Raw genomic sequence first — 13,922 nt, forward strand, 5'->3', positions numbered from 1 at the left:
GCGAGAAGGAAGACTAGTGCACACAGGGCCCAAACGACCCATCACCATCGGCGGCGTGCCCCGCGGGACCCCACTCACTCTCACCTCAGTACCTCACTGATGGGAGCCAACAACACGCAGACGAGACAGTAATTTCCACACGCCTTCTTGGAAATTATGGGAGCCAACAACACGCAGACGAGACGGTAATTTCCACACGCCTTCTTGGAAATTTCCGGAGTGGTCAAATTTGTTCCGCGTGATAGCCATCTTCTTTTCTTCTTTGCATTATATTATATTATATAAACGAGATGTATTGGTTTCCTTCTCCAATTTGGAACAGCGCCTGGCCTGACCGAGCCGAGATCGCTCCTCGCCTCCTCCTCCTCCTCCTCCTCCTCCCGAGCCCCCACACTCCCGTCCACTCTTCCCGGCCGCTGCTCCGTGCTCCGGCTGGGTTGCCGCGGCGGACGGCCGAGCGCCAGGCGTCCCGCGCGACCGCGCCCAAGGCCCCAGCAGGCCCCAGCGGGTGCACCGCCTGCGGGCTGCAGCTGTGCGGCGGCGGCATTCCTCAGCGGCCCAGCATCGAGCAGTCCGCGAGACAACCACCGACTCGAAACACCGAGGTGAAGAATTTGTCCATGTTTTGACAGTTTTGTGCCTTCCAATTTGCGAACGCTTGTTAATTTGTGATAAATTGACAGCGATGCTGTGAGCAAAATGTTTGTGATAAATTTTCGATAAATTGACATTGAATAATTTTTAGGTTTCAACCATTTTAATCTGTATTTTAGGCTGTCCAATTTTTTTTTCACCCTTTCAAGATTTTGTATACCCATCCCCAAAATCCTAGGCCTGCCCCTAGTTAATGGAATATTTCGAGGTTTCTCCTTTCTATTCACCAAAAGAAAAAGGTTTATCCTTGCTCATGGGATTCGCATCACTTGTGTGTCGTCTAATTTGGCGGATACTGTATTAACTGTACTCGGTGAACATGCAGATCGTGCTGAGCGGCAGCTAGAAATGGCCGACATCGCACTGGGCATTGTGGAGAGGATCATCAAAGTTGCATTCAAGCTCAATGAAGCCGTGGGGACGGTCCAGCAGAACGAGGAGGAGTGCCGAGCTCTCGAGGAGGAGATGGCCATACTCATCGCCAGCCTGTTGCCGCTCCAGGTGATGGGGGCGGTGAACCCGGCGATGACCAGAGCTCTGATGGGTCTCGAGAAGACCATCGATAGTGCCCTCGAGCTCGTCACAAACTGCCAGGAGAAGCACACCTTCGTGCACCGTCTCTTCACGGCTAGCGACATGGCTAAAAAGCTGGCTCGGGTGAAGGACGATATACACCGGAAAGTCGACATGTGTATCTTAGGGCTCTTAGCCATCAGTGTGGAATGCTACTGCTACACCGTCACTGTTCCATTTAGCAGTGCTCATCTTCCTCCGCTCGCACAGCTACATCAGGTACGGATTGCTTTGCTTCCCTGCATCTGGCACATAGGGTTGGTAGGTTCCATCCATGTATATGGGCCATGTGCCTGGAGTTAGTAGTCCCGCGAGATTGAAATTAATCACTTGCTTGTTATGGGAACCATTTCGATCGAATGTTCCATGGTTTATTTGTAAGATTTCTTAAAAGTTGTAGAGGCGTTCGCATCCTGTTCTCTTCAAAAAAGAGAAGATTTTTCAAAGTTGTGATAATTTTTTCATTAATATAGTTGTTCGGTACAACTTTTTATATGTTTCATGCTTTTTATTGTTGTTCGAGAACTTGTTATTTTCATATTTGTTGCTGGTTTCTCTGTGTTAATCCAGTGGAAAATATAGTTCAAAACAATTACCTTTTCATCAGCTACTTCGGTAAATTTCTCTTTCAGGATGCTGGGAAGCTGGACATGTCATACAACAGTCATGCCAGGTCAGATATCTAAGCAAAGCCTCAACAACATAGCAGTAAACTAAAATGATTAAAACTTGTATGGAAGTGTAACTTTAAGTAACTAGAAAATTACCTCTACAATTTCTAACACTTCAAAATATGGTTACTGATGCTGTTCTGCTTGGATATTGATTATAAGTCCACTGAAATGCCATTTAGCTGTTGAGCGGGAATGCTTCGAGCTAATTAGGCTGCGGTACGCATCATGGCCCCGTATTGCCACTTAGATCATTCATATTGTGATCATCCACAAAAGCAAAAAAAAAGAAAAAAAGAAGCAATGTACAACTAGTTTGCAAATAGTTATCCATTGCATACAAAATTAAGTGATTAACAGCCTCATACAGTTTTCATTCATAAAAAAACATTCGCTTTATGTGCATGGAATAAATGACAGATCTGGCGTCAACAGCATGACAACAATGTCCGTGACGGGAAGCGAGGTGCCCTATGGTCCCTTATCGGGTAATATGACAGCCTCTTTTATATATCTCATTCAAATATTTTTGACCATAAATATGTTTAAAACTATCTGCATTTGTCATAGAAAAGCTGTATCACTAGATCTGTCTTCACAGAAAAAAGCTCATATAGCAAGATCTTACTAAGCAGTAATATGAACTCAAACCGCATATGATCAGATAGAACTATATTTTGTTCCTTGGAAATCAATAGCAACAAATAAGAAAGAAGAAACAGCAACAATAGGATCTTCTTTATTCTTTTGCAATTTCCTCCACTCATAATTGATTTGGCAGGCAGCTGGCTTGTTCTGCATATCATTACCAATAATGCTTAGCACATGTGTCTTTCTAGTTGACAAGGACTTCATCCTGTCACTAAAAGTGTCATTTTACAAAGCGTTGAATCAATAAATGTTAAGTGTAACAAAAAATATAATTATTTGTATTTATTTTTGCATTGGAAATAGTGTACATAGATTCTTTTTCAGCACAACTTTTAAATTATCATAATCTAAATTAATCTGAACTATATCCAATTCAATACTACATCGCAATTTTTTGTTGAAGGGAGTAGAACTCCAAGATAAGATCGTTTTGCTGTTGTAGTTTTTGCATGCATAACCCAAACTGAGTGTTTTTAACAACAGGAACAACAGAGCTTACCTTTTCCAAGTTGGAGGCAACTACACAGAACATTTCAGGAGAAAACGTTGCCGAAGGAGGTGGCCAAACTCGAGTCTACACAATGGTACTCAATCTCCAAATATATCATGGGGGCCGTAAGCACAACTAGTAGTATGTCATCATAACCATATCAATTGTGTAACAATAATCGGCTCCCAAATTTCCAAATGAGCACTAGACACAACTGAAACTCATAGTTCAACAGATAAATGATCCAACCTTGTCACGCTGCGATAAATGATCCAACAGATAAACTTGGTATTCATAGTTCAACAGATAAATGATCCAACATTGTGACGCTGAAACTCATATTCTTGAAAGGACTAACAGATCTAGCTAGTTTCCTATCCATCTCGGTAAATGGACAAACTAACAGTATGCTGCCAGATCCATTCAAGCATTGTTGTAGAAGACATGTCCCTTCACAAACATTATTAGTAGAAGAAAACACACTTGAACAGAAAACTCTACTTTTGCAGTGTTTGGTCCCCACGTGCCCTCACTTACATGCCACTAAGGGCAAGCGAGCATGAGCTGTTTGCACTATGCAAGCTTGTATAGTCCTTGGGCCACCAGACCAAACACAACATAAATCATTAAATTGTATGTATGTACGTAATTGGGCACACAAAACTAATGAAAAATTTTGTATGTTTAGTATGACTTGTAGCAGAACAGATATATAAAGAACTTATAAATGATAAATTGGCATACATGGCATAGAGAAGTGCTAGCTTAAAGGATTACAAATAAGTTACAACTTGCTCTGTTTTGGTAATGTTCGTACATCAAATGGTACAGTAGCAAGATCCAGCTGAGGCCTCAGGGTAAAACAGTATATGTCCTTTATTGAGACAGTATATAAACAACTGAAACAACTACTAATATGTATGATATTCTCCTTTTTTTAGAAAAAGATTGTAATCAAGATTAGTATGATCAGCGATCGGAGCAGAGCTAAGGCTATGGAGTTACTCGCCAAGGCTAACGGTAAGCACGCACTGCACGCCTAAATCTACGGTCAGTTCAGGCCGCAGGCCAGCAGGCGATCCATCTGATCCGCATTGACTGGTTGAGACGATTAGGCTGATCATTTGTTGATTTATGGTGGCTGGCGACTTCATTCGTGGCTTCAGGAGTGTCATCGATTGGGATAGTTGGGGACGGGAGGGACAGGCTGGAGGTGGTCGGCGACGGCATGGACGCCTTCTGCCTTGTAAAATGCCTGCGCAAGGAGCTGGGCCACGCGGAACTCCTGATGATGGGGGATGTCAAGGACAAAGAGGCACGGCCGGAGCCGGTGGTGGTGGTGAACACCGAAGAGGCGCGTCCTGCAGACGACAAGCCGGCCAGCAGGCGGCGGCGTTTCCGGGAAAATTTTACCAAATTATTACCCAAATTCGTGTGGTCGCGCACTCGCACAAGTATTTCTCCTCCAGCACTATCGCCGGCTGCATCCCATCTCTTCCCGGATGTGTTGCCGTCCTCCACAGCCGTCGTCAGCACGGCCTCGCCGCCCTCCAGGGCGGTGGATCCACTGCTCCCGCCCGTGAGGACGGCCCCGGCGCGACGTAGACGACGCACCGGCTTCAACATGTCCAGAATCCGGCGCCTGAGCGTGCCCCGGTTGGCCGCGACGCGCCGCCTCCCGACGACGCCGGAGCCCGGGGGTGCCGCGTCCGCGTGACGGGCCTATTCATGGTCTCCAAGAGTGCGTGGCCATGTTCGACGGCCCGCTTCCCCCGGTGATCGTGGCGGCACTCACGGGAGCCCCCTTTCTTCTGGTTGTAATGCTATTTCTCCATCAGCTGTCATGAAGAACATATGCAGGGACTCAGATACCAGTACAAACTTAGTAGGTGCGAAATCATGCCTACTTTCTCTTCTACCATGTACTTACGACACACACAGCACGTACAGAAGGTTGTTCCCACCTTCCCTGGATGCACCATCTGTTTGTTCTGCACATCAGCAAGCAGATGTTGCTTCTAATGTCAAGTAGTTCAAGATTTAAGCTGAAAACATAAACCTGTAGTTTGATGCAACTGTGAGCACAATTAACATGCAAGCAACCAACTGTAGTGTAGAAAGCAACCTCGTACGTATGATGAGTTCCAAATAAAAAGGTTGATGTAGCAAAAGGAACACCTACGTACTGTTCCTCCAAGCAAGCAAGATTTTTTTTTTTGAAAAACCGGGTTTATATTTCATTCATATTTTTCATATTTTGATGCTTACAGTCCGGCGAGATGGAGTAGCAAGCAAGATTTCAGGGGTTCACAAAAGTTGCTGGCCCCAAACTACAAATCCGTAACATCGGAATCCCGGTCCACGTGCTAGGCGTGCGTTCGTAAATTCGTATAAACTATCTTTTTTTTTGAGAGGAAATAAACTATCTAATAAAAGTCTGGGCTATCATCCAACTGGGCCGGAGACTACTGGGCCCAGTCAACGCATATCAGGCCTATTTGTTCTATCCTATCCAACAACGGCGACCGTTGACACAGTGGAGCTAAGCCGCGGCCAAGCCAGCCGGCCACCCTACCACAACGTCGCCGCCGCTGGTACGGTACGATGAGGACTTACCGTCCGCCCACTCCCTCGCTCGTTGGGACAGGCTGCAAGCCTATCGTCTGGGAGGTAGCTAGCAGGCCCCACGTCGCCGGAAGAAGTGGGCCTGGGCCCTGGCGGATCCCTGCGTTGTGCTCGCGCCCCATGGAGTTCGCGCCGCCAAGGTGTTCGGAGAAATGCTGCACCGGGACGCGCCGCGGGGTGGGCTAGGAACGCGGTATCCGTCAAGCTCTTCAGTTTTCTGTGTCATCGCACATCTCATTTGTCATCATGCAGTCTTGTTTACTTCAAGCGGGCGGACTTGGTCTCATGTCAACTCTTGGCACGAGGTGGCAAGCTTTTAAAACTGCAGCTTATATTTTGAGGCCTCAATTTCAGAGGTTCTTCTGGGAAGTTTCGGTCAAAGTGCTCGCATTGTGGCTTGCCAAGGTGGATTTGGGGACTTAGAAGTAAACTATGTGAGCCACTGCCCAAACTTCTTCAACTAATGGGGTTTCGAGTAATTTATGCGGCTGGTCTCATCAACTCTGGCACGCGTTTCTTGGATGAATGAGGAATACATAGCAATGGTAGCCTTAGTCCTTCCCTGACCAGCACCAGCTGCATGCACCTGGATCATCAGGTGAGGTGAGAAGGGTGACAAAGGTTAGTGCTTTGTTTCATTGACACTGAAAAAAGCTCCACAGTATTGCTGTGTTCATCTTGAATCATTGGGCACTAGTCATGTATTTAATTTGCACTCGCAGGAGGGACGGACACCGCATTGAAGATGGCGCTATGGAACGGACTGGGACAGGCTGCCACCGTCGTGCAGCTGGCAGGAGTCGATGCTGGTGGGCTCATCTCAATGATTGTTCAGGCTATGCAAACTGTTCACCGGAACAGGGAGGAGTGCCGACAGCTTATGCACCATGTGATGATGATTGGTGATCTCCTACGGATGCTTCAACAGTCAAAATTGATGCGGCGCCCAGAGATCCGGAGACCACTAGATGGGTTAGAGGACACACTCCGGCAGCAATACATGCTTGTTGCATCCTGCCAGCAGAGCAACATCATGCATCGCTTCCTCATGGCAGGAAATCAGGCTCAAAAGTTACATGATATCCGAGATAGAATTGATTCATATCTCAGGATCTACCCTTTGATCAGCCACATCGACACCAGATATTTTTTGAGTGGACTGTACAGTTGTGCCCATCCTTCAGCCCCCCAACCCCAGGTATACATGTTTAAGTAGTTGGATAATAGCTTATTGTCTGTATTGTCGCTCTTATGGTTTTAGGACCTCGCCTATTGAAACTGGTGAATGCCTCAAGGACCAATTCTGGCACAGACCAAGAATAGGTTTTATGTCCAGTAAATAATTCAATAGAACATCAGCATTCTATTAAAGTGAATGCTTATTAAAGGTATTCAATAAACATGTCAGTGGATTTTAAATTTATTTGCACTCTTTTCCTCCTATGAGGTTCATGTTTCTATTTCAAGCAAACAATGAGATGCTCAGGTTTGTTTTCCTGTTATTGAGACATTCGATGAACTACATAATATGCATAGTAATATGATCATATTAATTTTATAGATTTTTTTTATTATCACCATCAATCGGTCTACTAGGATATTTAAAAGTTCACTCTGAATTATCTCATTTTTTGCTTGAAGCTAGAACAACCAATGATCTATCTGCTATCATCATCCAATCACATAGTTACGTCAAACTCCTGATCCCGCAATTATCATTCAAAATGCTAAGATGCTTTATCATTTCAGGCTTCAGAAGAGATGCTGGAGTCATTTGCTAGCCACGCAAACCCTGGTTCTCAGTACAGTGTTTTCAATATGCAGTTAACTTGTCTTCTCGAAAGAAGCACTTTACTCCTTGATATGTGATCATATCACACATATGTCCATCTTATTCACACATTTTACATTGTTGATGTGTTAAAACTGTAAGATTATAAGAGGAAGTTTCTTTAAGCAAAGCAAGAGGTTCTGTCATTTATTTGTCTAGTGACAGTGGTGGATCATATATTCCATTATATCCCTCAGTACATAGGATTCTTTCGAAAGACTTTGTCTTACATAATTAGGTTTTCTGTACCTTTGTACCGCCCAGGATCAGTCAGTTTCTGCTTATTGCACAAGAGGAAGCTGAGTACTGGATGCTGGCTGGTGCTAAGGGGTTAAGTGCCCTGGTTGCTGTTAGCCCTGGTGGGCAGCAACCTTGATTAGTGGGTCTAGGGTCGTTCTTTCGCTTTGTTCCAGGCGCGTCTGTCGCCTAAAAACAAATCAAATCTCCCTCCCTGTTTAAGGGTAGGGGTGGAGTGGTGTCTGTATGTCTACTTTAGCCTCCTTTTTTCTATCTTAATGCAATGATACACAGCTCTCCTGCGTATTCAAGAAAAAAAACCTAGAGAAACATGATTGCCAAATTACTTTATCTTGCCTAAAGTGTCTATGTTTTTAGTGTTTAACAGTGTGATAATGACAATATTCAGGACCCAAGGAAGCACCTGTAAAGACAATGACATTGAATCTGTAGAAGTTCAAGTGGTAACTGAGCCAATTGCAGTGGAAGAAGTGCAGCAGGATGGTATTTCCTTTGATGATGCTACTAAGCATGACAGATATAACAAGTAAAATCATATAAAACAATCCGCTATTACTTGTTTATAAAACAATCAAGCTTACAAAATAGGTTCATTTGTGTTATTTCCTTTGAGAATGAAAATTGATTTTTTTAATGCTTATTTGCTATTACTTGTTTTGTTGCTAGGATCGATATCTCATTGTTAATTCGGTTATTTATAGGTTATCGAAGCACTGAACAATTGCCACGTAGGAAGAATCGATTTAGGTGGCTTACTCAATGGGCTCAAAGGGATCCATCAACACCTCAATCCATCCACAACTTCATTTGTCCTGGTCAACAATCAGGTACATGCTAGAAACATGAAGCACTTGTCAATAAGTTACATACGTCATAATTGTTGTGCATGCTTTGAAGAAAAAAAAAGTCAATATCAGCATGTACCTTTAATATACAGAAAAGGCACCTTTTTATCACTAGTTTTCTTGATTATTTTTACTTTTTAAATTTCCTTTTGCCAATGTAATTTCTTCTTTGTGATGATAATGCCAAAAAATATCAAGTTGGCTCATCTGTCTTTCTTTCCCGTATGTTGATCATTAGAGGCCTCTTGACTTTTCTCTTCCCTATTTTTTATTTATTTTATTTTTTGATTTTTACAAGTAAAAAAATCAAATAAAAATTTATAGTGGTTTTCTGATAGAAATTATCTTGTTGCGATCCTATGAATCAATTCAATTACCCGTTGCCAAAGGAAATGAGATTTCAACCGTCTGGTATAAAGGATAATAACTCAAAGTAAAAGAAGCTTATAATTACTGCAACACTAGATGTAAAGAAAGAAATTTACTAAGAAATGGTTTCTTGTTTCCCGACTCTTTCCCAGGAGGCTATACAGTATTTTCTCCAAGATGTCTGCGTCTACAAATAATTTCTCGTCTCACAACGTAATTGGAAAAGGTGGTCATGGCCAAGTTTACAAGGTAGTTTAATTGCTTGCCTCTTGTTTTTATAGATTGGTTTTCTCCTATATAGTTGACTTGAAGAATGGTCTTGCCTTGTCTTTTAATTTAACAAAGGTTCTCATTATATGCTGTGGTAAAATTATGTTTTCTTATAATGGTATGTTACTATGTCGTAAGTTCATACCGTCCATCCATTTTTAGTTGACACCTAAGTTCATTAATAATTGACACTATTCCTTCAAAAAAGTTTGAAAATAATTGCTAGATTACTGAAATTTAATGAAGGTTCTTGCTTTTGTTCAAATAGGTAATTCTTGTAAGAGTACATTGTAAAATTCCTAGTTATATTTTGATTATTACCTACGTTCATTATCCGTACTGTCTGATGGAAAATAAATAAAGATTGCTTGTCGTTTCTTATGACATTAGTTGTTTTCTGATTAAACTTTGCCCTTTTCGGTCTTGAAGACCTTTGCACAGCTCTATTACTGCTAATGCATGATTTGAGTAGGGCCATCCCATACTATTCTCCTACAGAAAAGGAGCTTGCATTTCATTAATTGTCAGCTTTAGAATATTTCAAATGAGAAGAAATAAAATCATTTGAACTTTAGGTTGCTTTTTCTTCAGACTATTTTAGAGACAGCTTCAAGTTGCTTTTGCTATTTTTACTTGCCACCTATTAGTTATTTACCTTTCAATTTTTTTTCTCTATTTCCCTATCTCATCTTATTTTTTAGCATTGAAGTTACATCTGTACTTTAATAATTTAAAATTTTCATATTCATGCCCTTGCATAAAAATGCACATACATTTTCGTTCTAGATCAAACACCTTGAATAATATGAAGAGGATTGGCTTGGATCATTCGTATTTAGACTTTCTCCCCTCCTTTTCAGGGTGTATTGCCAAATGGGCTTGATGTTGCAATAAAAACCTGTCATGTATTTCATGCATCTAGTCTACGTGAATTTGAAAAGGAGCTTCAAATTATCCCAAAACTTCAGCATGCAAATATCATCAAACTTCTGGGATGTTGCATTGAAGGCGACAAAAGGATTTTAGTATATGAATATATGCCAAGAGGAAGTTTACACAATATAATTCAAGGTATTCGTCACCTGAACTATTTGCAGTTCAATCTTAATTTCCCTTTTTTAAGTGTTATCACTATTGCAGAGCTGAAAGCAGGTGTCTTCCTTGCCTGACATTTACGGTTTCAGATAATTGAAGGTATTGCCCAGGGTGCTGTCTATCTGTCTATCTGTCTATCAGCTGATAGATGCATCACTGCACGACGAGCCTCGAATAAGCGAGATACTACGATGCTTGCAGATAGCAATGCTGTGTGTTCAAGAGAAACAGGCAGACAGGCCGACCATGTTGGATGTTCTAATGATGCTGAAATGTGAGAGTATGGCCTTGCCTGTCCCTAGGGCTCCAGCATATAGATTGAAAGAAGAAGGGGCTGACACGTCAGCAGATGCCAGCCGTACAAGCTATAGAAGTGCACAGCTGGCGACTGAAGAGGATGAAGAAAGCTACTCATACTTCAGCTGTTGCTCTGATGATGTGGGTTGTTCTCATGATGCTGAAGAGCGAAGATAATCTTCAAGATGAAATCACGAAGCAGCTGGAAGCCTGCACGATGCAATGTAACTTGTGCAGGAAGAGTGGAAGACTCGGGCATGATTCTTTTGTACTACGTGACGCCATTCCTTTTACCTTTTGAGTGGACGTGACGCCATTCTTGAGGAGACGATTCGAAACCCTTGTTGCAAACAATTCGAGGCTAGCGAATGTGTCCTGGCAACAATAAATTTTACCAAAAGTTTTTTTTTAAGACTGATGAAACTACCGTTTTGTACAACTGTAGGCATGCTGCCATCTTGGGCCGGGCGCTGTTAGGCCCAATGCACTTTTCCATTCTGCCCAGGATATGAGCCCAGCCAGGGCCTGGGAACGGGTGACTATTTTTATTTGGAGAATTGCCTATTTGACACTAGAAATAATGAGATTTGCCTATTTGACATCCAAAGTTGAATTCTTACTTATATGTCCTCAAGTCCAGTTCTTGTTGCCTATTTGACACTACCGTTACTTCTGTTAGCAAATCACCGTTAGAGAAATAGATGAGTAAGAGGAAAAGACCTAGAAGCCCCTTTGAGGGAAAAGAAGTCTCCTCAATTTGACCGTGCCGCTAGCACTCGGCCTCTTCTCCTCATCATGCTCCGGCGCTCCGCTAGGGAGGCCGCGCTATATGACCATATAGATTGAAAATGTGCAGGCTAGCATATGGGCGTGGGTGGAGCGGCTGGGAAGGCAGAGAACATAGAAGAAGGGAGGGGAGGAGCGGTTGGGGAAGAAGGGAGGGGAGGGGCGGCAGGGGAAGATGCGAAGGGAGGGTGCGGCAGTGGTGCATCTAGGAAGACGGAAGGGAGCAGCGGGGAAGAGATAAGGCGAGGAATGAGAGAAAAGGCTAAGGTCAGTTTCATTGGAGTTTTATGAGAGTTTTATGAGCACTTAATTTTGCTGATGTGGTAGAATATTTATGAGGAGAGAGAAGATAGAGTTTCATGGGATATAAGGGAAGTTTCATCCCCATAAAATTCATCCGGCTCGATTATCTAGTTTTTGCTATAAATAATCATGCGATGGAACTAGACTGGCCTAGAGATATAAATGAAGAGAAAATAATAAGACTTAACACTCATCACTGTTGGTTCGCATTACGATCCGGTGGTGATGAGTGATAAACCTATTATGCCGGGTCTTATTACGACTCGACGGTAATATTCATCCAGCTATCAAGGCCCATTAGAAAATCTGAAAAACCCATCATGCAAGGCCTATTTTTGTTTTTGCGAGGAGGGGCGCGTCGGGCGACACTTCGGCGCTCATTTCTACAGTTCTTCGATCGCACGCGCACTTGTTTTGGGTTCCTCAGCGATCTGATGCTCCCGTTATTCTTAGAGTTCCTCTACCGTTCTCATCCCTTCTGCTTTCCATAGTTTCTTTCCCGTCGTTCCTTGGCCAGTGATGGAAGCATGGAAGGAAGTGCTCGTCAGTGACGAGCCGTGCTGCACGCCAAGGAGGAGCCACGCGCCGGTGATGAGCAGTGCGTTGTGGAGGAGCCGCTCGCGGCTAGCTGGCGACGAGAAGTGCGTCGTCGAGGTGCAACACGCCGACGAGGAGTAACGAGCTGGCGAGGAGTTAGTTACAAGCGAGTGATTTTGCTTCAGTCTGATTTTTGTCGAGCATGAATTTTTAGTGACGTGATGCATAATTAATGTAGTAAGCCCTGTTTAGTTCCCTAAAAATTTTCTACAGTACCCGTCACATTGAATGTTCAGACACACGCATAGAGCATTAAATATAATTGGAAAAATAACTAATTACACGATCTAACTGATTAGCACGAGATGAATCTTTTAAGCCTAATTAGTCCATAATTGGACATTATTTGTTAAGTAATAACGAAATATTCTACAGTACCAAAACCAACAACTTTTCACCAACCAAACAAGACCAAGTTGTATCGTGTGAAATGAGGACGAAGAAAATGTCTCTCTCTCTCTCTATCTCTTAACTACTCCTCTTTGAGTCCTGAAGAAATAGGTCTTAGAGCATGGTTAATAGTAGAATGCTTGGCTATAAGTCAAGTGTTAAGATCCAAGTCATACAATAGTTGTCTCATATTTGTCTCTTATAAAATTTTTTATTATTATGTGGTACCTATCTTAGTTTTCTCTTTCTTACTCTTCCTCATATACTCCCTCCATATAGAAAATAGATGACGTTTAGGACAGCTACCCGGTCTTCAAAGTATAACTTTGACTACTTATTTTTATAAAAATATTTGTTGAAAAGTGATATATGTATATTTTTTGTGAAAGTGTTTTTTAAGACAAATTTATTCATATAATTTTCATTTTTTAAAACTCAATAACTTAGAAGTTATTCATGATTTATATTCCCACTGTTTGACTCAAACCTTCTCCAAAATAATATTTAAATCCTATATGGAGGGAGTACACTTCTATTTGGGCCCACAAATACCTATATTTCTGTGCCAAGCTTGGTGTTAGAACAAGAGTCAAACTCTCTTCTCTTCTTCACATTAGCAAAACTGCTGACAAGATTGGTTTTAAGCTCATTATTGTACTTGTTCTTAGATAGTTGGATGGAGGGGATACCTGTGTAAAATGAGCAAGAATACACTATCACCGCCGGTTGGATTCGAACCGGTGGATTCGAACCGGTGGTGATGAGGCGTTGGGATTTGAAATAGGTTTATGGAGTACTGAGTTCAGTCTTCAAGCACCCAATGATTATGCATCCAGACATAAAAGCGGACCAGCCTCTCAAGTGATTTAGGCCTGCTACTTGATCTTTGAGGTTGTAAGCAACTCCAAGAAAATAGCTACTCTCTCCGTATCAGAATTACTAGTCATTCCGCGCGATTGACGAAGTCGCAGAATAGAAGTCGGAAGCTTTAACCCATATGCCCTTGTGTAAAATGCTCTTGACCTCTGTATTCCTAAAAAATTCACTCGCACCTGCATATTCTGTCGTAAGTTTTCTTTTACCCGTGTACCCTTTTGAATGAAATGAGCACTAACGGTGGCTAACGGAGGTGGAAAAACACAGTTGTACCCTTCTGTCCAAAGAGGTTATCTCACAAAGTTCTTTACCTTATACCCTTTTGGAAATTGCAGGTTACC

The 13,922-nt window shown here is 42.5% G+C and overlaps 1 protein-coding gene across 12 annotated transcripts; it reads left to right on the top strand.

The window, feature by feature from the left end:
- The first annotated feature begins 309 nt into the window (after window positions 1-309).
- LOC120684611 lies at window positions 310-11,068 on the top strand. 12 transcript variants are annotated; one of them, XM_039966480.1, is made up of 14 exons: window positions 310-605; window positions 980-1,446; window positions 1,860-1,900; window positions 2,319-2,386; window positions 3,033-3,133; window positions 3,981-4,059; window positions 4,206-6,285; window positions 6,387-6,862; window positions 7,414-7,487; window positions 8,142-8,236; window positions 8,455-8,580; window positions 9,120-9,216; window positions 10,098-10,308; window positions 10,422-11,068. In XM_039966480.1, exons 2-7 carry the CDS (start codon window positions 1,003-1,005, stop codon window positions 4,754-4,756), a joined length of 1,284 nt encoding a protein of 427 aa, XP_039822414.1. In that variant the 5' UTR covers window positions 310-605; window positions 980-1,002; the 3' UTR covers window positions 4,757-6,285; window positions 6,387-6,862; window positions 7,414-7,487; window positions 8,142-8,236; window positions 8,455-8,580; window positions 9,120-9,216; window positions 10,098-10,308; window positions 10,422-11,068. The 12 variants fall into 12 exon arrangements, with proteins under 12 accessions (XP_039822414.1, XP_039822415.1, XP_039822412.1 ...); XM_039966481.1 differs by having other exon boundaries at window positions 7,414-7,466; window positions 8,142-8,279; XM_039966478.1 differs by having other exon boundaries at window positions 7,414-7,466.
- The last annotated feature ends 2,854 nt before the right edge of the window (window positions 11,069-13,922 follow it).

The sequence above is a fragment of the Panicum virgatum genome, chromosome 8N (assembly GCF_016808335.1).
Source record: "Panicum virgatum strain AP13 chromosome 8N, P.virgatum_v5, whole genome shotgun sequence".
NCBI classification, from domain to species: domain Eukaryota; kingdom Viridiplantae; phylum Streptophyta; class Magnoliopsida; order Poales; family Poaceae; genus Panicum; species Panicum virgatum.